Source organism: Anas platyrhynchos, chromosome 4 (assembly GCF_047663525.1).
Source record: "Anas platyrhynchos isolate ZD024472 breed Pekin duck chromosome 4, IASCAAS_PekinDuck_T2T, whole genome shotgun sequence".
Taxonomy (NCBI): domain Eukaryota; kingdom Metazoa; phylum Chordata; class Aves; order Anseriformes; family Anatidae; genus Anas; species Anas platyrhynchos.
This window is the reverse complement of record NC_092590.1, coordinates 8,257,967-8,281,847: the sequence shown is the minus strand read 5'-3', so window position 1 is coordinate 8,281,847 and position 23,881 is coordinate 8,257,967. Positions and strand designations below refer to the sequence as shown.

The following is a 23,881-nucleotide window of genomic DNA, read 5'->3' as shown; positions in this document are numbered from 1 at the left end:
AAGTCAACACGTCTGAGTGTCACCAGGCAGTGCCCCAAGGTGAAGTAAGCTGCTGAAGGACACCTCTCCTGCTACTTTAAAAGCCAGCCACAACATGCAAGGCTGGTGCTGGTAAGCCTGAGCTAACACAGTCTGATTTTCCAGCAAGTTCACAATAACTGAAGACCCCTTACTTCCAGGGAACGCGCCTCCAAGGCCCTGCTTGTTCCCAGGTGTGTTTCAAGACAGCTCTGTTGACACCGTCTGGTTACTGGAAATAAACCCTACCTGCATAAGGTCACCACAGCCCATCTGCTAGGGAAGACGGCCGTGTAAAACAGGCAGCAACAGGCTAAAACAGGCTGCCAGGGCTTCCAGTAGTATTTGTGCTTACACAACCGGGCACGGATGTCAGCAAGACCAAGGCATTTGCTTCGGAGATGATCACATGGTTTCTGTGTCAACACCTCCCGTGCCAAAAATCTCCCTCGGAGACTCTGGCTTACAACAAAAAAATGTGTTTGAACTGAACGGGAGCTGTGCTGGGCTGGAAATGCTGAGTGCTTCTGCAGGCTCTGTTAACACCGCGTTCAGGCGCTCCCCAATCCTCAGTGTCCACGAGACACGACTCGAGAAATGCCACAGTCAGCCTAATGCAGATGGGAAACCGAGCCAGACGTGGCATGCACACTTCAAAACACAGTGAATAATGTTACACCTGATGGGGGACAGAAAGGTTTTGGGCTTCATTACCTAACATACAGCTACACCGACTGCTCGGAGCGAGCACGCTACTACAACTGTGCAGTGCAAGCTGTGCAACACGGGAATGGGGTTTGATATTTAATTATAAAATATGAGCCATTGTAAAAAAAAAATCTTAGCTAAATTTCTCAGCCTCGCCAAACTATAAAAGCAGAATCTATCATAAGGTTTATCCGTACACGTTTTGCAGGCTTTATTTCAGGGGTGGAGCATCCAGAATTACCTCCAACTGAAGTTCAGCTTCCACCACTACCCCGGGCTTTAGGTTCTCCTGCAAGGGAGGCACCCCTTTTATTTTTTGCTCAGGTCTATACAAGATTTCTGGAGAGCAGGTGATCAAATAGAAATAATGGAAAATTCACAGCTGTGCAGTAGGACATAAGCTTTCAGACAGTGCTGATGTCTGACTATGAAAAAGTTTCTGTGCTATTTATTTTCCCTCGAAAACTGTGACCTTCGTAAGATGCATCTCAACATCAACAAAATGTTAAATTTTCTGGATGTTTGAAGTACAAACAAATATAAGGCTTATGTTGTATATTTGTTCACCATCCCTCCTACCAGGTATTTCCACAAGCTAGAAGCAAAAAAAAAATAAAGAAAAAAAAACCTGTTAGGTGAAGGAACCTTCAACTGAGCGACTTACATAGTTGTCTCTTGCAGACCAGCCTGGATAAAGCTGCATGTGTAGCTGCCTTTCTTTACGAGCTAGTTCATAATATTTCGCTTGTTCTTCACGGGAGAGAGCGTGCCACTGCAAACAAAATAAACATCGCATTAGACCTGGAAATAACTCATACCTAGGCAACAGATGACATGAGCAAGTGTTTTTGTGACTTTGATTCAGTCCTCCATTGCAAAAATGAAATTCATTAGCAGTTACAAGCACCCGTGTTTATTAAACAACTTTCAGGCATTTGTCAGCTCTGTAACTGCCAAGTGCCTTGAGCAAGACAAAAATCATTTATGGAAACAGGGCTCACCATATAATCCGCTCACAGAACCGCGCTTTCCCAACATGACATAAAAAAAAAAGCTTAAAAAGAAGCACTCCAGCTCCTGACAAAACGGAATGGTTTGTGCTGCCTTTGAAGGGCGGAGAGCTGCCCACCACAGAAGGGATTGCTGTCTTGCTTTTGAGCAGCAGCTACACACAGGGTTGCAGTGCCAACACGGAGGGCTCTCAGGCTCCTGTTCCAAAATCCTGCTCTCTGGCAGGCTCCTGTTCCAAGATCAACCTCTACGTATCGAGCTCCAAGGCACCCGCCTTCTGAGTTCTTGTTGTAACAAAGGAAAAGAAAATGGCAACTGCAGAAAGTTTCTAAGGTACAAAACCCACAGCACTGCAGTCTTCCAAATTACAGGAGCTGACCTGGGTGGCCAAGGAAGGATAAATTTCCTGCTTTCTTTATCTCATTTAAACACCAAACGAAACCAAAGACGTGCAGAGATGAAAAGGCACCATCTACCTCGGTATCTAATAATTCTGTAGTTGGGGGAACATCTACTAGACCTGAACCAGGAAGAGAAAAGGAGTTTTATTTAGAATTGGGTCCACTGCTGCGGCTTTAGATGTGCCTTCTTGTTTGACCACGTGCACTGGGGGAGAGAGGGATGACGACGACAGGGGGGCCACGACAAAAGGAAGGAAGATGTTAGAAACACAGAACCATGAAATCAGTGAGAAGCTCATGCACGAATAATTCACAGAACTAGGCTTTCAGGTCAAATCACATCTGATTTAATACGTTGTTTTGTTACATGGTGGAAGATGTGAACTTGTCTGCCTCGACAAGTTGGATGTGTTAGTGAGCGCACAGCAGCTCCCAGCCTGTTTGCAGCTCTCGGGTTCCACGCACGCATTCCAGGACTGGAAGGTCCCGAGCATCCAAGGAATGAGCATTTTTCATTTGCAACAGCAAGTAAGCTGATAAAGGCAAAGTTACAACTGTGGACAAAAAAAATTCCACATGAGCAACTGAGGCAGCCAAATTTCAGTACAGCAAGAGGCAGGACAGGAAGGGTCAGGCCGCCTCAGTGACAGGTGGAACATTTCTGGTTCAGTGCAAATGGAGTGAGAAACCTTAAGAAAATACGATAAGGGGACGGCCCATTTCTCTGCAGACATTATTTGCTGCTAACAGGAGGACAGACGGAGAACAGCTGCCTTACCAGAAATATGAAGGTAAAAAATCTAAGAATTGAAAGTTATTTTTCCACTCAGAACTTTATTAGATTTTTTTTTTTTTTTTTTTTTTTTTACAAATGATATAGAGCTTTCCTGTAGCTGACACTTTCTGCCTCATTTTCTAGTGTCACCTGGACTCAGAGTTATAAAACTGGTCCTTGTGTGGCGGTGCCACTGGACTTGCATTTCTCGCTGGCTTCAGTGCCCGCATTTAAAACTCTCTGAGCTCGAAAAGAGCAAAACTGGGACTCCAAACCATGCAGAGAAAGCTCTGGATTAGAAGTTTTTTTTTTTTTTTCCTTAGAAGTTGGCATCCTTCCCTGCTGCAGACCTGGAAGGTCCCTAAGGCTGCCGGTTCCCTGAGAGGTGTTTTTATGCTTTGACCCTTGCTTGCTGGGTGTGAAGAAGCGATGATTTAAACCTAGAGCCCACGGAGGCACAAGGGTGGGTGGGAAGGAGAGGAAAAAGCTCTCCTTAGTTAAAGCAGAGGATTTCCAGCCTTGGGCTTCCGGATTAAGCGGTAGCATCAGAGAGCCCAGCAGCATGCAGAGCGTCAGCTCTCGGGAACAGAGGCTCCTGTTCCAAAGTGGCAGAGAGCATAGCAAATAGTGGCCAGGATGGCTGAACACAAAACGTTTGATAATAATTAATCTCCCTGCAATTATATGGGATAACTCATGCGTTGTTTGTACCACAGGAAAGAGGAACCTGAGGTACTTTTGCTTGGAAATAGAAGTCAGAGCAGTGGAAAAAGCATGGAGCAGAGCACTGATTCATTAGCAAAATGGAGTTAAACGAGCCACTGCCATCATTCAAGCCAAGAAAACAAGACTGATGTACTCAGCAACTAAGACGAATTACTGGGGGGGTGAGAATGTAAAACATGATCACAGAGACCTGCATGCAAGGACAGAAAAGCTGCAAGGTGTCCTTTAAGAGCAAGCAACAGGAACATCAGAGAGAAAGAAGAGGGCTAAAGGAACCGGGACAAGCAACAGGAGATTCCTGCACTGTTTGAGGGGGTAAAATAGGTCTTCAGACGAGAAGCAGCTAAAGTTGTGCACTGACTTCCCACGTAGAAGCACATTTTTTTCAGAGAGCTGTAGTGCTTCCTCATACTGACTTAGCCAGGAGTCAAAAATGGGGTTCACTGGGTAAGGGGATTGCAAGAATCCATACTCCACGTGCTACAAATATCATCCCTTTTTTAATTTGTGGGACAATCAAATTCAAAATGGGTACATATCTCTGCTGCATTCCCTGGAGGAACAATGCTGACAGTGAGCACGAGGTTTGTAACTGTGGGTTGGCCTGCGATTTTTGAGAGCATGGAAAGAAAAGAACATGCCTGCGATGCCACAGAACCAAACAACTCTCAGCAATTGAGAGGCTCTGGGATGTGTCTGGGATCACCAGTACTCAGCTGATTCCTTGAGAGGTACTCAAACCTTGACAGGTCCCTGAGCAAGCTGAGGTCACTGGACCCGCTTTGAGCAGGTGTTGGGCTGAACCACCTGCACAGGTCCCTGCCAGTCTACGTGATTTTACAATCAGACCCTGGTTGTATTCACTTCTCAGTTCCATCTCCGTTGACGTCCAGAGTTCATCTTTGACTGGATCTCAGCCTAAGGGAGGACATCGAGGGTGATTTGAATGCTCCTTCCACGTGTGGATGAGAATATTTCCTGCCTCAGGCGCTGACATGAACGGAACAGACGCCAGTTTGATGGGGAGGAAAAAAAAATCAAGACCTTGCTTTTATTTTTAGTCGCATGTTTTATCTTCTATAGCTAATTCGATAGTTGCACATTAGTTAGCACCTCAAGCAGAAAGTGAGCCATCACACCCACTAAAGGGAAACACACAAATTAGCAGCACACGTGAGCACACACACACACACACCCTTCTGTACATACCCTTCTGCCAAGAATCTGGTTGATAGCTGCGCTTTCTTTCAGAGTACACTCTGCTACAACGTTCGCTCTCATTTCTTTCATGTACAACATGAAAGCATTCAGAGGTTTCTTAATATGAGGTCTTTTTGGCTCTTGTTCTTTTCTCTGTTCGTGCTGAGGCTTCCTAAAACGTGGTGGGGGAAGGGGGAAGGAGGAAAGAAAAGCATCCATTTACCTTCAGCCTAAAAAAACCCCACCCAAATGAGAATTTCCAATCAGTGGTTACAGTGAAATAGCTCCTGAGGACGTGAATTTCAGTGGTTATGTCCCATCCCCTTTCACAGCTTTTCAGAGAACTGACTTAATGCAAGGTGTCTGGGTGATGGGCACATAACATTTGATCTGTGGCTCTGCTCCAGATTCATCCCTATCTCACCTATTCTCTTTCTGAATGGTTATCTGCAGTGCCCTGCTACAGGCAGGAGGATAGCCCCTCATCTACTTCTTTCTTGGGCCTTTTGCCTCCAAGCACTAAGCAGCAACGTTGCTTTCTACTGGTAGGTTTTGCAGCTAAGACTTTTTCCAGTAGAAGCTCATGAGTTCACCCTCAAGCAGCATCCTCGGGTAGACCGGTCCATGGTTATGTCGGAATTGAGATGTTTGCTGCTGATAGCTAAAAAGTGCTGGACTGGAATGAGCAAGGGCTTCATGTTTCATTACTCTTCTAAAAAGTCGCCCTTATCTCCTTTTTTAGTTACATAAGGGGTCAAAATTCAGAGAGGTCAACGAGAGGTATTTCTTTTTTTTTGTTCGTTTTAGACCTTGCCATGTCTTCAGACAGCATTAGTTCTCAAACATTTACTGAGAGGGGGCTCGGTGCGGAAAGGCAGACTCACACATGCATTAGCTCACTGTCGTTGTGCGGATGTTCTTGTTTTACTTGAGGTGTTACAATAGCTGGGTGAGGGATTCCAGTTGTGTGAGGGCCTGGAGGACCAGGAATCATGTGATGTGAAAACCTAAAAGAAAAAAAACAAAGGAAGGTCTATAACCCTACCGAAGGCAGGCATCAAACAAATATGACAGCAGCAGGACGCCCCAAGAAGGCAAATACCATGGAGCTTGCAAGGGAAAGGCAATTCTTCAAGAGTGCATGAAAAATATTTGGCTAAGATTCGTGCATTGTAGCCGGTTTTATTCAAGAAAAACAAAAATCGGTCAATGTTTTGGTTTTGAAGAAGTTATTTTATTACCTTTCAGGCAAATAGTTTTATCAATGCACAGGAGAAACATTTAGTGGTCGTACTGTTGCACTGACTAGCAATAGAAATACACATTTCTTAACCAAAAACTGTATTTCCACACCAAGATATAAACATTCTTAAAATATCCACCACCAGCCAATGCGAAGGAGGGAACTGCCATGCAGAAACAAATAAAATAAAAGAAGAAGTCTCTTCAAGAAGTCCCTGAGAGCTCTGTATGGAATCTCTTACTTTTCGAGGTACTTAAATGAAAAGATTTTAGCATCACCTAAGCTCACTATCTTCCCCTCAAATGCTTACACTAATTACGATGAAAAATTCCTGCATCTTGGAAGAAGGAATTAAAAAAAGAAAGACTTGCCCTAGGTAAAACTTCCTTCCATCTGTACGAGAAGGAAAATAGAAAACAAAACAGCACCACTAACTCCACCATCCCCCCCTGCTAACCCAGCTCATCCTCGAGGACAGCTGAGAGGGACCTTCGGGGTGCTGAGCGCTGCGAGCCCAGGTGCTCAGGAGATCCTGCACGCTTTGCTTTGAGCTGGTGGAATCCCCCAGTAACACCACCAGCAAGCTGAAGGTTTGCTGAATGAGCGCTGGTTAAGGAACTGCATTCAGCCTCTCCTTCTCCATTCCCTAGACCCTTTGGCCTGCTCCTCCACTCCATCAAAATAAAGCAAACACGAAGCCCTGTAACCAGCTGGGTGATTTAATTGTACAGAAAGCACGGTTTCTCTTCCCAGTCACCCTGCCAGGCACATGCTTGTCATTCCCCTGCAAAGAAGTGAAGGGATAGCGATAACCCAAAGGCACCCACGCAAACAGAGGCAAGAGGACCTACCACTTAGCAAGTGGCCTGTCTTAATTCCCCGTGCAAGAGGATGTGTCTTCTACAGATCACACACACACACAAAAAAAAACAAAAAAAAAAACAAGAACGGTACATTGCAACCTTGTGTACACCAAGCACAGGATGCAGAAGCTGTCTTTAGAGTGCAGAAGCAGAGGAGAGGAGTCTGGAGTGTGTCACGGCCAAGTCTCAGTTAGCATCGCTCGCTTGCACTTAGACATAAAGACAGTGCCTGAGTCACACACCAGTGCGGATACGCCGTGTTGGCATCCCTCGCCATTAGTGGCCTGGGGCTGTGAAATATCTACCTGCGAGCAAGTTTCTACATGGAGTGATACCTAAATGATTCGAGCCTAATTACCAGCAACTTGGAAATTAAAACTACAGAGCGCAGACGAGAGTGACAATCCACCTGGTTTCATACTCGTGTAAGTAAAAACAAAGTATGCATGTTAGCCGTTGCACCGAGGAAGGAACTAGTGACTCATTTCAGATGAAACAGATCAATTAGCTGCTGACAATTTGCCGGTGCTCCTAATTGCGATGCTTCAGAGACTGCCAAGAAAATGCTGAGTGAAACCAGTGTGGGATCCAGGCAAACTGTATATACACATATACGTTAAATAAAAAATGTACGCATAAAGTTTTAGCTGACTGAAAAGCAAGCAAAGGCAGACCAAGATGCAAGCAGAAGAGCAACTTGCCCTCTAGTGCCAGCAGTTACTCCCCAGTCAGTCATTCACCTCCTACACCTACCTGGACATGGAAGGGTCGACTGAGAGTGAGGATGGGTAGGGCTGCCTGAATCCACTCGAGATGGGATATACAGGCTGACCTTGCCTGAGGTCACAGAAGAAAGGAACCCATCAATCACATGATACGGTATTAAATAGTTACTCTAGAGCTGTAAGCACTTGATGGGAGCTCAGGGTGAAACAAAAATAGTAATAGGTAAAATTTTCGAGAGTTTGGCTGTATTCAAAGCTAACAAATGCTTGAGCACTTAGGAACTTCCTCCCTCGCTATTGAGAGATTCCCAAATCTAGGTTGCCACTGGGGAGGAAAGAAAAACAACCAGCCTTCCTCCTGTACAGCACACGTGCGTGTACACACACTCCCTCACCTAGATATAAATGCACTGAAATAAGATTTGGTTAACTAGCTCTTACAAAAGAGGCATTTTATTCCACTGTAGCTCAGTGCAAGAACACCACAGCGTGAATTACCAAGCTAGAAAACCTCTTGAACAGTTTTATTCAGTCTGTGAAGACTTAGGGCTCTCTTCATTTGTACCTTCTCCAGTGTGGAATGAGTGGCCAGCTTTTCTAAGAAACTCAAATTTTCTTTGATAAAAAAAAACACAAGCAAACAACAACCTAAAAGCCCACAACAACACAAGTATGTCTTAGTGCATCTTTACTTAAAAGTTCAACCTTTGCAAATTCAGCCCAAATACCTGAACCAGTCCAGCAAGGCCACCACACACATCAATTTGGTTCCAAGAATTACTTATTGAAGGGCAGAGCAGCTTTTCAGGGCTGGGGGAAAAAGGGAGAGTGGCTTTTGTAGGGTTCAGGATACCGGTTTCACACTTGGAGTAAATGATTGGCAACGAGTAATGCTTAAAGGGAAGAGGAACAAAAAAAAAAGAGGGAGGAGGAAGTCTCAGTAGCACTACCACACAGGAGGCTGCCTACATCCAGTTGTCAATGAGCAGCACCGAACACACTCCCAAACCTTGTAAAATCTCAGCTCATCTCTCCTCTTTCTCATGCTGGTTAAGCCTCCTTCCCAGTCCCCTCCCCGCCAGCCTCTGCATTGAGAAACCATTCAAAAGAAACGATTGACCACATCTGGAAAATGAATGCCAGGAACTGCCTGGTGGTGGTGGAGGTGGTGAGTCAGCCTAGCAGCAATGAGGGGGGAAGGGGGGGAAGTCAGATGCTTCCATATTTTAGCTTTGTATCTGATAATAATTTGCTACAAAAAGGCATGTGGCCCTTCCTGAAAGATTTGCCAGCAATGGAGCATTTCACCATCTTCTGGGCTCTACTTTCTCTCTGCCTGTTGTCATCTGGATTATGTTTTCCTCCCATACACAGACACATGAAAAAAATCTACATCTCTCGTTGTGTGGGCACAGATTAGTCAAGACACAGCTTCTAAAGCACCGAAACTGTTGCTGAGTTTACTTGCTCCCTGCTCTGACAGAACCGGGGGCTAGTACCTATCTACCCCTAGCAGACGTGAGGCACCTGGTCACATTCATTGCATTCTGAAAGTACCACGTTTCCTCCAAAAGGAAGACGACACCTTCAATGGCAGAGAAAGATCCTTCGAGTGCTAATGTTAGCAAGAAGAGCAAAATCTCCCAGTAACTGAGGCATCTCTCCATACAGAAACTGTAAAAAGCTGCAAAAGTTTGTTCTCCATTCTGGTGCAGTTTCAAGCCTTCCCCCCCCCCACACACTTCAAAGTTCTTTCTTACCTCCCCTCCCCTCAGTAATTGCAATTTTGTTTATTAAAAATTTACATTTAATTCCTTGAGAACTGTTTTGTGCTATCTTTCCAAATGCCAAGAGCCACAAATCTGAGCCATAAGAAATATATAGACTTCAAAGTGAAATCTACACACTTCAATTTCTGTACGCGTTCAAAAACCAGATTCAATTCATTTCAAAGATCAACATTTTTTGATCTTTTAAACTTAAATAACATAGTCATTTCTTACTGCAGCGACATTCTTATTTTGTCAATGCTGCGACTGATTCAACAACAGCGGAGGGTACAAACATGCACCTTGTCTGAAAAGAAGCTAAAAGATCTTACCAGCCGAGAGGTGGTGTTATCTGTCCAACCCCCCCTGGAGACAAGGGATAGAAGGTAGGGATATCAGGAGCTGGAGGATGTCTGGACATGCCTGTTAAAGAGTACAGAAGAATGAATGACTTTCCCCTCAAAATATTGCAAATGCGAGCTACAGTTCAGAGCTAACGCAGCCAGCACTATGATGGAATTAGTGCCCTGGAATTAACCACCTTTATGGCCAGTACTGAAGCAAAAGGCCACCCATGCCCCCTTCCAAATAATAAATACCTTGCGTACGGTGTTGTGATTCAAATGGAAACACAGGGGGGAAAGGTGCAATAAACATCTCAGTTAAGGACCTGCACAAGTTCAGATTTCCTGTCAGGTGCTTTAGGCAATACCATCCTCTAAGTGTTGTCACCAAACCCAACCGAATCCCAAGGAACTGCTCTAACACACAGCGCGAAGCAAGAGGAAAATAAAGCATTGCCAAAGAGGCAGCACAGCCCAGCTCTTAGATGAGGTAAATTGCTACTTGTATGTTCTCACTGGCTCCCTTATGGATTCACAGATTTTGGAAACTTGCTACCACAGAGGATCAGTGGTTAATTAAGAATCATTTTCAGGCCTGTAATGGTCACACTTGATATGATTCATTTGGCTTCCAATTGTCACTCCAGCTCCAACTAAGCTCTTCATCAAGTTGACTCCTGTGGGCTCCAAGGTCAATCTGTTTTGCATTGGTAGTGTTTCATGGAAAAATAAAGAGTCCCATCAGAAACGATCCATCAGCCCTCGTTCCCCAGAACACAGAGTCCTACAATTGTAAGAATCACCTCAAGATTAAAGCTAATCCCAGCCCCAAAGGGCCCCTGGTCTCCATTCTTCACCTCAAACTCGCTCCCCCAAGGGACGTGGAATTACAGTTGCAGAGGCCACAAAGACATCGGTTTATTTAAATGTGTTTGGGGAAGAGGAGGCTGAAGCAGAAGGAATTGTTAAGTCTACTTCACATGTTAAATCAGCTGCTTTAAAAGGGTATTAAATATTTATGTAGTGACACTCCAAAGGTCCAAGACTGAGTGCGCTACCTTGAGACTTGGTTTTATAGATTGACGCTACTGATTCCTCCCCACCCCACCCCACAGTTTGCATTTAAATCTTCTGAATTTAATTATAAGATTTGAGGAATATCTTTCGGGATTGTGCGGAGGAAAGGATGGAAAACGGGTGGCGGTACTGCTAACTCTGTCTCTTTTGGTGCCTCAGAAAAGCTCAGTTCTCAGACCTTGCACCACAGCCCGAGGATCGGATCTCTGGCCAGTTGTCTCTTCAGAGGCGGAAAAACAGCTGGCGGCTGACAGGAGAGAGAACATTTTGTGTATCCCAGGGTTTTTAACAGTGAGGGAAGGCTCTTTCAGTGCGGTTATAAAAGGGTGAAAAACAAGCCCGGCCTCTCCTCTCTGGTGACAGCTGATCCTCCCGGGGAGCCATGACACCACCTCACCCCTGCCAGGCCGAGCTGCGTGTGAGGAGCCGGCCTGTTCTGACCCACGGGGAGGCCAGCTTGTGCTCATGGGAGGGTTAAAAACAACATGAATTAAAGGGAAGGATGAGCTGACTGCCTGGAGGAAGGCGCTGGCCATGTGGCCATCCTGAGGTGCCCGGGGTGCGGGAGGGGATGCTGGGGGCAAGCCACCCTGGGACCCCTCGGCGCCTTCCTGCTGAAGGGTTTCGGAGGAGGAGGGCACCCCGGCGCTCCAGCCCCACGCTGGGAGGCGAGGACAGAAACAATGGTCGGAGGCATTTGGCAGAGGACCTGAGGGAAAATTTTCCCTTAGCAGCAACTGCACGGGCCACTTCACTGGGGCTGCTCTGACACGCTCGCGGCGCTGGAATGGGGAGCATGGGAAGACCACACACATCAAGGAGACCGTCACAGAAAAAAAAAAAAAAAAAAAAAAAAGAAGCCTCCAGCCCACATTGTCCGTCGGCATCTTCGCCAGACGCTGAGTGCAGGAGTCAGGAGCCCGCTCAGAAATATCAGAGCTCTGCGTGAGGGACGGGCTGCGCAGGGAAGAGACAGAAACGAGGCGGGGAGGGAGGACGGGCAGCAAACACAAACAAGGTGTCCTGGCTGGGTCTGCAGGAGATGAGGAGAAAAATAACTTGCCATCACGGAAAGCCAAAGCCTTCTGAGCTCAGGGCTGTGGCATTGGGATGTGCCCCGCCAGCCGCAGCTGGCTTTGGCAAGGGGTGCAAATCCCCACTCCAACACGCACGGCACCCCTGGGGCTTCAAGGAATGAGCAGAAATATCCTCCTCCTGGGCACTCGTGCAACGAAGGAAGACAAATGAGGACAAGGGGGCTGTGTTTGCTTCCGCTGCTCTGAAAAAAAATATATTCTACATGCACTTACAGGCCAGAGTAAATTAAAAAACAAGCAAACACCACATGGCCACAAGGCCATGGCATTCTCTGGATGTAGCCCATGTTATTATCGGCATAGCAAGGCCAATGTAAAAATAAAGCATTCAGGGAAAGTCAGAACTCAAAAAGTCTCTCTCCTTGGGTGATGGTGGCCAAACGCTGCTCCAAATAAACAGGACAATTCTGTGTGAGGACGCGTGTCCAGGTAAGGCAGAGCTTCACCAACTTTTCAGCCAGCTGTTGTGGGACACGTGCATGCAGAAGAAACCCTGCCAGGACCAGCCAAAACCCCTCATACCATCAACTACATCCTGACTACAGCGAACAGCTTCATCCGCCCTCTGTTCCCCTCCTTCCCTCCTTACCATCAGCTCTCCCACAGAGGCTTCTCCTTGGGCTGCTCACCCAAACCCATGTTGGATGGGGTCAGTCCTCCCCCTGCAGCCCCCGAACCACCACATCTCCCCTCAGCCCAGCCTTTCCAGCTCATTTATCTCAACCCAGCGCAAACAAAGGCAGCACCAAACCCCTGGGATAACCCAGAGGGAGCACTGGGTGCAAGTCCCAGGCTTGGTGCTTCCTCAGGAAGCCCAGCCTGCCCCCAGCAGCAAGGCAGCCCTAAGGACACCAGACGGGGATCTGGGCTTGTTTGTTTGTTTGTTGTTGGTTTTGAGAAGTCCCAGGGGCATGCAGAAAATGGACACCCGTGACTCGGACATGTAAAATGATGCTTTCTGCAGAAGGCAGCAGGTGCAAGAAGGTTAAAAAAAATAAGTCACGTTTGCAAAGCCTTAACTTGTGCAGGCGCTAGACTGTCCCCCTGTATTTTAGGGACTATGCTCCAGTTATGCCAACTACTGTGTGGAGGAATTCAGACAGAATTCAGAATATGAGAATTCAGCTTTGATTAAAAGGGAAACACAGCAGTACTTTGATAACCGCAGCACTGAAGTGCTCTTCCCTGGTTTTTGGGAAAGTGAGGGATGATTGCTGTTTCTGTGTCTGTGCGTTGCAAGCCTCAGGCACAACAGGGGGCGGTGAGGGCTGGCTGCTGCTTATTGAGATTTTAAAAGGCTCTGATGAGTAAAACAAGCCAGAATTATCACATTAGGAAGAGCACAAAGATTTAAAAAGCCAAGTTAAATACCAGCATCACGGCAGAACAGCTGTCTCTGGAAGCAGGCATGCACGGCCAGAGCTCTCCCCCCAAAATATGACAAGCAAAGCCATCAGCAGCATGGGGGGCACTGGGACGGGCTCACCTTGCTTGGAGCTGACGTCGGAGGGGATGTGAGACGGGTGTGACCCCGGGGAAAAGTGCTCATCGCTGTAGGTGATAAGAGGGGTGAGGGGGTGAACCGCATGAGAAGGCTGTACCACTGGCACCTTGTTGGACTGCAAGAGATGGGGAAAAAAATAGCATTAGTGAAATGTAGCTTCTGCATTTAAAAATTTAATAATAATAAAAACGCAATAACAAAATATGGTTTTAATATATTCATGTTACTGAAGGCAAAAGGTTTAAAGTGAAGATTTGTCACATCTCCGGCTCACGCAGCAACATCAGCTTTATCAACTATCAACTTTGCTCCTCCTCTCCATCACGTTGCTGCTTTTCTGCAGGACCGCAGCGCAGCAAAGACAAGTGCCCGACAAAGCTCGCTTGTGCATCGGGCTTTTCCCCTTGCAATTTTATAAACTCGGGTTGAAATCTCTCAGTCTGTGCAGCAGCTATCTACAAAGTCACCCTTAAGAGCCTGACTTCACATGTTGGCAGTGGCATTTTTGGAGGGGCCAGCTGGGAAGGAGACGCGGAGATGGCTGGGAGCTTTGCCATGTCACCCCAGGGAGGAATCAAAGTGCTGAAAACACCCAACAGGGTCCCGAAAGGGGTGCTGTCAAGCGATGTTCCCACAAACCACGCTCTTGAATGAAGGCTGCAAGGCAATGGGACTCGTCCATGCCAATGCAACACTTCCATGCTCACACTGCTTGAAACAAATGTCACTTTTCCCATGGTGGGAAGAACCGCAGCGACCATCCCAGCATGTAAGAGGCGCTCTGAGCTTCTACCCCACCACCCTGCACCCTGCCCTGAGGCAAAAATAATTATGCAACCAGCAGATTTTTAATAAAATAAAAAAGAAAAGGAGGAAAAAAAAAAGCAATAGGCCTTCAGACAAAAATGCTGATAAATCGCAGCAAGAACAGCCTGTCAAATGCCAGGAATTAAGAGAAGTAAAAAATCATTTAGGAACCCAATGAAATTAATTTTGAGTCTCACTATTCAAGCCTTGGCACAAATAGACATTACGACAATACTCCAAGTACAAATCAAGGATTTCTCTGGACTTCTAGAACCAGGAGGGCTATCAAATGGACAACTCAATTTATTGTTAAGGCTGGTGGGAGCAGAGGAAAAAGGAGCAAATGGGAACCAGTGCAGCGTTTTCTGCTTTCCTTGTTTTCAGAGCACCACCTTAAGGAACTTGCATTAGCAGGCAGTATCTTCTTAATGTCTGACCTATCCCTCCAGTCATATAGCTCAGAATCTGGTGCCATGAATTTTTGCTAAATTATGCTATCCTTGCTCTCCTCTTAATTTTACGGTTTTCAACACAGATTTGCTTTCCTGTGGGAAAGAGATAAGAACCTGAGGATTTTAATTTAAGCTTTGGCCTTGTCTTATATTTTGCAAGATGGAGAGAGAAAGCAGCACTAGTAGGTGTTTTAAAGCCAACAAGCATTAGGTCCATTTTTGTGACCAAATAATAAAAGCAATATGAATTCTCAAGAATATGTATGAGTTGAGTTGTAAAGGCGATAGCACAGGCTGCTATTCATCTTCCCAATCTGTATATATTCAACAAAAACAGATGCCAACAAATTTCAGATGATTTACAAATCAGGCCTCAGTCTTTAGCTACAAGACGCGCGGGCCAGCCCACCATTCAGCAATTACTTTATCAACAATAAACTGTACATTATGAATAAAGATCAAGGAATAGATGTATTTAGGTCACACACGCAGCTGCTAATCAGCATTAATTTCTCAAAATTCAGTAATTAACATTTTGTATTATACTGGATGCAATTGTCATGCACGCCTGTGGTATCAGGGCTGCTTGCTTTTAGAAATCATCCATTCCTACTTTCAGTCAGCCAATCCATGTACCCCCTCGCTCCTCAGCATCCTGCAGATTCGATTTTATTTTCTAATTCTCAGCACCTTATCCCCTAAGCCCATGGCAGTGGTTTTCAACGGGTGAAGGAACTGTGAGAAGTGAGGAGAAAAGCAAACCGCTTGTCAGCGGGCTTAAAATTAACATATAAACAGGGTGGATCTCCATTAACAGCATTTGGAGGTCCTTCTGCAGAGCCTGAACTGGCAAAATAAATTAATAACGACGATAATAATAATGATGATGATGATGATGATGATGATGATGATGATGATGATAATAGAGGTGCTCTGGCCTGTCTCACAGTGCTTTGGGCACCCACATCCACCGCCAGACACGGGCTTGGTGGTCAGGCTGAGCACCGTGTTCCCTGCTGGTCCCACCATGACAGTCACCGTGTGTGATGGCCAGAAAACACATGATTTCTCTTTCTGCAGTAAGATTTCTCTTACTGCAGTCCATCAAGTCATATTTTCTTTATCAATGGGCTTCCTCCTCCTCCCACAAGCATGCTGCCCATGCAACATGGGCTGTGTGCATTTGTTTCCCCAAATTCTCCCCAAATTTGTCTCTGAACACGGTACTTTAGGAAAGCTCAGGCTGTTTGTCAGGCCCAAAGCAGGGGCTGCTGACCTTGACCACACTGAGCTCCACACGAGGGGAACGTGGTCCCTCAGTCCCTGTCACATTGACAAGATATACATCTTATATAGGCGTGATGCACTGAGCACGCTTTTCCCTTAATACAATGCTAAAATCTCCTGCAAATCCCTATCAGACCCTACGCCTTCAATGAGAAAGGCGTATTACAGGATTACTTATTGTCCTACGTGAGGATCTTAAACTAACAGCTAGCAAAAAGCTTCGGCCTGCACCTGTAAGGTGTCCTATATGCAACAAGTGTGCAAAAACTATAAAAATCCCAAGCCAGCCATAGCAAAAATGCCTGTGGGTCAGCACTGGGCAGGCAGGCTGGAGCTGGAGGGGGGCATTTGTCCCAGAGAAAGACATTAAAGGGGCACGGAGCAGGGAGGTGGCCTTGTGAGCAGCAGGCTGCAGGGCCTGGGCCTGAGGCCTGTCATGGCTCCACACCACGAGGTCACACAAATGAAGAAATATTTTGTCCTCCAGCCAGATCCTGGAGCCAAAAGCTAAAAGCAACACCCAAAACAGTGCTCTGATTTCTCCCCCCCCCCCCCCTTTAAACATTTGTCTGCTTCTAGAAGAAATGCTACAGCCTCCTTACTTCTCTCCTGTCAATAAGTTGTACCTTGGGTACAAGCACTAGCAGACAGTCTTCTCAATCAAAACGAAAATAAACAGATTTACAAAACAAACCAGCAAACACCTTAAGGAAAGAGAAAACCAGACCTGTGTGGCCAAATGCAAGTGTTCCCTCTGTTCCTGAGGGGAAGAGTCGTTTTGGGAAGCATGGCTTCAAGTTTTTGACAGCAAATGTTAAATTGAGAGGGGAAAACACAACAGCAGACAGCTCCTCCAAATGTACACCACCAAAAAAACCCAACCCCGTCCACTACTGCTGTGGGTCTACCTCAAAAAAAAAAATAAAAAAAAAAGGACAAAGACCAATGACTTGTTGAAGGACTTCAGGATACCTTGGCCTGCAAAGATGAGGGAAATCTGTCCGTTCTTTAGCCTTTTTAACTCCTAGTTTAGAGGGCCCTGAAATCGTTCTTAGGCAGAAGGACTTGGCAAACGGAGGAGACCGACATTTCAGTTGCCATCTCAAAATAGCGATAGCATTTTAATGGCTAACCCAACTCTGGATTTATGCCTTTGATGACCAGCTGTTGCAATAGGAATGCAAGGGCCAGGAGAGCATAGTTTTGGAGCAATGTGAAAACCAGGCCTGTGTATGAAGGCCCGCTGTCACACAAGCTTTAGCACAGGGGGCTGGAGGTGGAAGGAGCGGTAAGTAAAGTAAGGTGTCTCGTTACCAGTAGATGAAACAGGTAATCAACTCTAACAATAATTGCAATTACAATTTTCTATCTTCCAGGGAGCCGTCATACCATCCCTTTCCATAGGCAGATCTGCAGAGGTGCACAACCTTATTTATAGCAAATGGTTTTTATGTATAAAGCCAACCTCCTTACAAGCTCTTGACGGCAGAGATCACTTTATGTTTAACTTTCAAAATCTTCTCCAATCGCTAGGCAGTGCAGCTGAGAAAATGACATAGCAGGTACGGAGGTGGTGGGTTTGAAGCCTTACTTTTGACCTCACCTTGAAAGCACGCCCACAGGGACCACCCCACTCACCAACTCAGAAACAGGGGTGCAGCAATATTTTGAATTATAAAAGACAAAAAGAGTCACATTCTTTGTACACTGCTTCCCAGCATGGCAGCACAGGGCTGTTTATGTTGCTGACCCTTCTTGTTTGGAAACGCCAGGGGTGACACCCATGGGACTTGCCACAGTAAGATGGCAAAGCCAAGCCCTGTGTCCCTTCTGACATCACATTTTGAAGCTTTGCAACTGGTAACACTTATTCAGAACAAAACTATCCTCAAAACTGCATGCTTCAGGGAGTAAACCGGTCGCTAGCAAAGAAGAAAACTGCACCCAGTCCCCCCTTCCCTCAAGCCCTTTGTTTCAGTGCATAGCCAGATAATTAAGTTGGATTCAGTGCTGGGAGCCAGGGAAGGGGAGAACAAGAAAATTACTGTAAGTCATTGTATGCTTCCCCCTTCCCTGGGACACCTTGTGCCAGTGGATGTGGAGATGCAGCAGCCCAGGAGACCCCCAGGAGTTCTGGAGAAGCCACCAGAGTGCAAAGGATGCACCCTTGAGATCCTTGCCAGAGCCTCACGTGGTTATTTGGGAGCAGCAGAAGTTTGTGCCCATTTTTGAGCCGCCAAGACCCCCTTCCTTTTCAGACAGCCTGGCAGCAGTGCTGCAATGCATGGGAGAGATGGGAGAGGCAGTTTCTCAGGTGCTCAGCCTCCTCTCTGAGAGCTCAAGCCATGTAGCAACAATGCCGGGCTCTTTTTTGGACCAGATCTTGCAACACTTCTTCCACAGGGTGTTAAGCCTGGCAACACAGACAGCGTACAGGGATGCCAGCAGAGGAAGGGCAAACTGCTCTGCTTGAAGCCTGAAGCATCAGTGCACAATAAAAACCCGAGTGCAGCAGCCAGGGGAGCACTGCACAGAAAAGAGTGAATGGGATTTGATAAAGCCTGGGATAAGCATCTATCTAGACGGATTACAAGGAGTAACTGGATTCAGGTTAATTGCGACGTTAGTGAGAAAACACTGTCCTAATGGCGGGTCTACCTTGTTCTTTTTGCAACTTTTTTTTTTTCTTTCCTTCCTTCAATCTTGGAAATTAATATAGCACAACTGTGACTGCTTTTTTTTTTTTTTTGCTGAAAAGTTGTAATAAACATTTGAGTTCCCTCAAGACAGCTTTAAAAACATGGCTGTTGAATCTCCGACAGAAACAGGCTTTATTTCAAGTGTTCATTAAGCACCGCCATTAAGCGAGTGATTAAAGCACACCCCGTATTAAAATAGCTTGATTAGAAATCCCCTGCTATCTGAGTTTTCTACTCTCTCGTGACTCCTTAATTTGTTTGTTCTCGCTTTCTCGGGAAGGCTGTCGGGAGACCCGAGATGCTGCGGCACCGCGCGGGGAGTCGGGCAGCTCTTTCAAGGCTGCTATCGGGGAGAGGACAAGCCCGCTGCTATTTACGTGCTGCCAGAGCACGTGTGTGCAGATTACATTTAATGTCACACAGCCCATTAGTTTTAGAAATACGCACTGATGACTGATAGGGCATTAAATCACCAGCAAAGCCGCACACCCGCACGGAAAGCCTTTTCTCTTAAAGTATTTTGCAATGTTTTATGTCGCTCTCCCAACACAGCACCGGGTCCTCCTGACGGCCATCAGTTCCTAGGAAATGCTCCACATTTTAACAGCTGGCGCTCATTTGAAGCTCCGTTTAAGTTGAAGGTCCTTTAACTTTGTCCGTCCTGAACGGTTCATCCAGCACTGGGAATACGCAGCTCTGTGGGGTTAAGCAAAGGCTCTTCTGCCCACGCAGCCTGCCGTTCCCTCACCATACACCAGCCACAAACGTGTTTTCCCCCTGTTTTTTCCCACCTGCCCGCAGCCCTTCCTGTTCCTGGGGGAACACAAGAGCCACGGTTTTCACAAGCCCGAGCTGGTGCCACGCTCCTGCAGAAGGGGATGTGCTTTGGTCCAACACTCAGCCCAGGGAGTTTCCAAACCAAGCCTGGGAACTGTTCAGGCAAACGAGAGGCCATCGGGTGGATAAATACCGAAATGTGGTACAGGAGCGAGCAGCCTGAGGGCATCCCCTGAAGGCCGGTGCTCCTGCGTGTGCCTGGTGCTCCGGCGTGTTCCTGTTTGGGCCGCCGCCGTGCGTCACAGGATGAGGCGACTCTTCCTCGTCGGCCTCCTCGCGTCCCACAGGATGCAGGCCGAGGATCCTGGGGCGAACCCAGAAAGCCCCATCCCGTGCAGCGGCGGTGCCTGGCAGCGTGATGAAAGCACTTAAAATAGGACCGCTCCCAAGTATATATCTACGTGGTGTCCGTGCCACACTGCCTGCTCGCTGTCACGTGCCATAACAGAGGCCAGCTGGGAGCAAGAAGGCTGAAAACTGTCAGCTTCTCGCTGAGCAGGGATTTTTTGAGGAGATGTTCTTGGTTCAGGGAACACACACGGTTTTGGTTCAGATGTTCAAGTTCAGCACACATGCACGGGGAGCACACCTTAGCTCTGTCCCATCAAGGCAAGGACTCCAGCCCCAAATGCTGCCATGGGGAAAGCTTTGCCTGGCACCAAAGTCATGGGAAGGGCCATCCGTGCACTGTCCAGGAGTTTTGAGCCATGGAGTTAAGAGCCTGGGGGCTGGCAGCACGCGGTGGGATTAACACAGAGGTCACCCAGCACACGTAGGGCAGCCAGCAGGGCGTAGAGCAAGCACTTGAGGGGTCGCTTCCTCGAAATCCAAGGCTCCCAGGCACTGCTGACCCCGCATACCCACTGGAAAAAGTTTTCGAGTAACTTCTCTGAGTCCAGCTAAACCGTATTAGCAGATTTATCCAATAACATGCAAATTCGGGTTTTAATGAAAAGTCTTAAGTCACAGCTCTAAGTGATTTGGACTTTTCTGCTAATGGCATCTGCTAATGACCAAAGATTTAATGCACCAAGTCTTAGCATACATCAGTGCAAACAATATAACCATTTAGCGGAGGTAAAAAGTCATCTCATTAGACATCCATCACTGGATGTGGGCAAGATGGTCCGAAGGCTTAAAATAAAATATTCATTTTTCAACTCAGAAAAAAAAAAATCCCTAAAAACGTACAAATGATTAGGCCAAAAGCAGCAGTCTGCTAAAGCTTTGCCGGGATTGAAAATGCAAACTGCAACATATATCTGGAGGTAAAACGCATTTGCAAGTACTTAATTTCTGCAGCACTGTTCCACAGAAGGCAAAACCAATTTTAATAGGAATTAAAGCAATAGGGCCCTCCAGAAACAGGATGTCTCTTAGACAGGTTATTTGAACCATCCGTAGAAGGTCATAACAGGAATTATTTCTCCGCCACATTGTGCAAGATGACTTCAGTACAAACAAAAGTGATGAAAAGCTGCTAGCTTAATGTCATGGATCAGCCCCATGAGGGGTTGTAACAGTCGTGAGACACAAAATCACGCCCCGAAATGACACTTACATGTAGCTAAAGGTACAGCTGTCACAGCACACAGCTCAGCACAAGCAGAGAGTGAACTGGGCTCAAAGAAGCCGGGCTTCAAACACTTTTTCTGGCCCACACCGCGGATGCCAGCATCCCCAGCTGCCCAATCTCACTGTCTCAGAAGACGTAAAAAAGGAGGTGGCTCAGGTCAGGGAGCTGTCAAAATTAAACCTCACACTCGTGCCCCTCCTACGGACCAGGCACGGATGCTCAGCACCAGGTACCAGACCCAGAGCATCACGAGGAGCCAACAAGGGAGTCTTTTGGGGATGCTCCTGCATCGGCTTTGGTGCTAGGTCAGTCTCTGAGAGCTGCCCTGTGCCTGCCAAAACGCAGCCTCATCATGCAGGGGGTACCCAAAATGTGACTTTCCCACCAGTGGTGGCACCAGATCTGCTCTGGCTTTGTTCCAGCCTCTGCGCTCGCCCCAGGAAGGTGCCAGAGGGCTTAAATAAAACGCTGTCGGTATGCACGGCGCACGTGATGCCCTTTAAATCCTGCGTGGGATATTCCTGCCTGCTGCTAGACTTGATTTTTCTTTTTTTTTTTTTTTTTAATTCAAGAGCTGCCCTTTAAAATCACTCTTAAAAGAAAAAACAACACCCAGCCCACAGCCTGAGTTTTGTGCAGCAGGCACCTCCGTCCTCGTAAAAAGCCTGGACTGCGCTTTATAACGTGGGTAAAAGCCTAAACATCATAAAAAGAGAGCCTGAAGTGCCGGAGCCCCTGGTAAATCACCCCTCCAGATGGTCCTGGGGCTGCACGCAGCGCCCTGCCCGTGGCACGGGGTCGCCCTGCAGTCACACCTCAACCCAACCAAACCCCAAACCAGTTATGCCTTCCTTGGGTCAAGAGGCACTTCTGAACTTCTCCAGCGCCCCGTCATTAGGGCCGGCTTGATTTTCCAGGCAATTACCGCTCCCCTGCACAATTACCTCCTCCCACAGCACGGCAGAGGTGTGGGCAATTTCTGACCACAGCCACGCTCCTCCTCGGCGCTTCTCGGCGCAGAAACAGGCCCCAGGAGAGCAACGAATTGCCAGTCTAGCAAAGCAACGAGACAACAGCGCTGGAAGGCGCCGCGGATGGCTTCTCGGGTGCGGGAAATTTGGCAACTCACCGTGTGCATCACTTGGGCTCGAGCTGGGAGCCGACGCTGCGAGAGGGGCAGCTCCGTCAGAGGTGCGCCCTGCTCTCAGCATCGAGCTGCCTGGCGCTCAGCGAGAGGAAGGAAACGCTGCCTCCCCCACGAGACAAAAAAACAAAACAGAACGTCAAGACAAAAAAAGACAAAAAAAAAAAAAAGCACCCTCTCCTCTTCAGAAAACCAAGGCCAGGTGTTGGGTGCTCTCGCCATCAAGCTGGCTAATCTGGAGGCCGGCTCGTTTAGGGAGATAAAGGATTTGGGGAGGTGCCGTGGGTTGGGGGAGCGCTGGCTGAGCGTGGCTCCTGCAGGAATGCCTGACCTTTCCCGGGGCTTTGATCATGCTGGCTCGCGGCGTGAGATAACGAGCCCTCTGCAGAATCCGGAGGTAATAAAAAAAAAAGGCAGCTTTGAGGCCTCGTGTTTTGGCAGTGAAACGCTTACCTGTGCTGCCAGATCCCCCCTGCCCTGCCGGGGAACCACTGGGGGAATTTGGGCCAGAGGCTTGGGCTCCGTTTCCCCTCGTTGTGGAGGCACGCACGGAGAGGCTCTGAAATACTCAGAGCCACAGAGGCACGGCCTCCAATTAATCCGCAATTAAGCTGCAGGTAGGATAATGGGAGGAGAAAGCGTGTACCTGACACAAACCAAACTGTAAAACCAAGAGCAGAAGGGGATGAAGCTTTTTTTTCCCCCTCCCGTTCCCCCCGAGTGCCTAACCTGTACTGAAAGGACTGTTTTTGCTGATTTTTTTTTTGGTTTTAATAATTTTGAAGGAGGGGGGGGGGTGTCTTTCTCCGAGCAGCCCAGGACGGGCGACTGGAAGGAGGCAGCGAGGTGCAGGGGCAGCAAAGCATGAAACACCTGGGCTGAGTCGGCGGGCGCTAATTAGCCGAGTCTCCAGCACTTCCCCTAATGAACCGCATCCACCCGGCTGCTTTGGGCCCGGGGAGGTTCTCCTGGCCCTGGGGGTGGCCGTGGCGGGGTCCCTGCAGCCACCCCACGCAGGTTCCCCCAGCTGCGGCCAAACCCAGCCCGAGCTGGCCACGTTTCTCCCCGCTGGGGGGGAAAAGGCGGCGTGCTCGGCGGTGCCGCCTTCCTCGCGGGGCTTGGCTATGTAGATTTCAGATGCAAATTTGACTTTAGGGCAGGCTTTATGGTATTAGGAGTCTCTTTTTTAGCCTCCTGAAATTTCATATGTATACACGCTGGAGCTCTCTCATCTCTCTTAATTGGGTTTTGTGGAATTTCGAGGCCCGGGGGCCAAGGGGAGGGGGGGGAGGGCTGCTGATTAAAGCAGCCGTGGATGCAGCGGCGTGGCACGATGGCAGGAGCCAGGCTCCGTTCCCCCGAGCTGCCTTCCCGCAGCCACCCGGCAATTTGGAGGAGCCCCTTCTTCTGCCTTGGCACCCCACGAGGAGGGGCAGGGTGCCCCAAAAAGCAGGGCGCAGCGAGCTCCCCTCCCTCCCCGCGTTTGGCCCAGCTGCACACGCGAGGATCCAGCCCAGGAGCTGGCTGGCTGGAGCTAAATCCAGAGCTTCACACACCCATGATAAATGCAGTCTAGTTTCATTTTTAACCCACAGGAGGGTGTGGAGGGAGAAGACAT

General features: G+C 47.7%; 1 protein-coding gene across 4 annotated transcripts in view; it reads right to left on the bottom strand.

The window, feature by feature from the left end:
- LEF1 (lymphoid enhancer binding factor 1) overlaps nt 1–23,881 on the bottom strand; it is a 57,517-nt gene that overhangs the window by 13,423 nt on the left and 20,213 nt on the right. For 2 of the 4 annotated variants that reach the window (XM_027456619.3, XM_027456618.3), the window contains exons 4-9: nt 13,444–13,576; nt 9,772–9,862; nt 7,699–7,782; nt 5,724–5,846; nt 4,849–5,011; nt 1,391–1,498 (exon numbers count right to left, since the gene is read on the bottom strand). In XM_027456619.3, the coding sequence (XP_027312420.1) occupies nt 1,391–1,498; nt 4,849–5,011; nt 5,724–5,846; nt 7,699–7,782; nt 9,772–9,862; nt 13,444–13,576 (702 nt within the window). The remainder of the gene's footprint in view (nt 1–1,390; nt 1,499–4,848; nt 5,012–5,723; nt 5,847–7,698; nt 7,783–9,771; nt 9,863–13,443; nt 13,577–23,881) is intronic. The other 2 variants (XM_027456621.3, XM_027456620.3) reach the window with 1 other exon arrangement.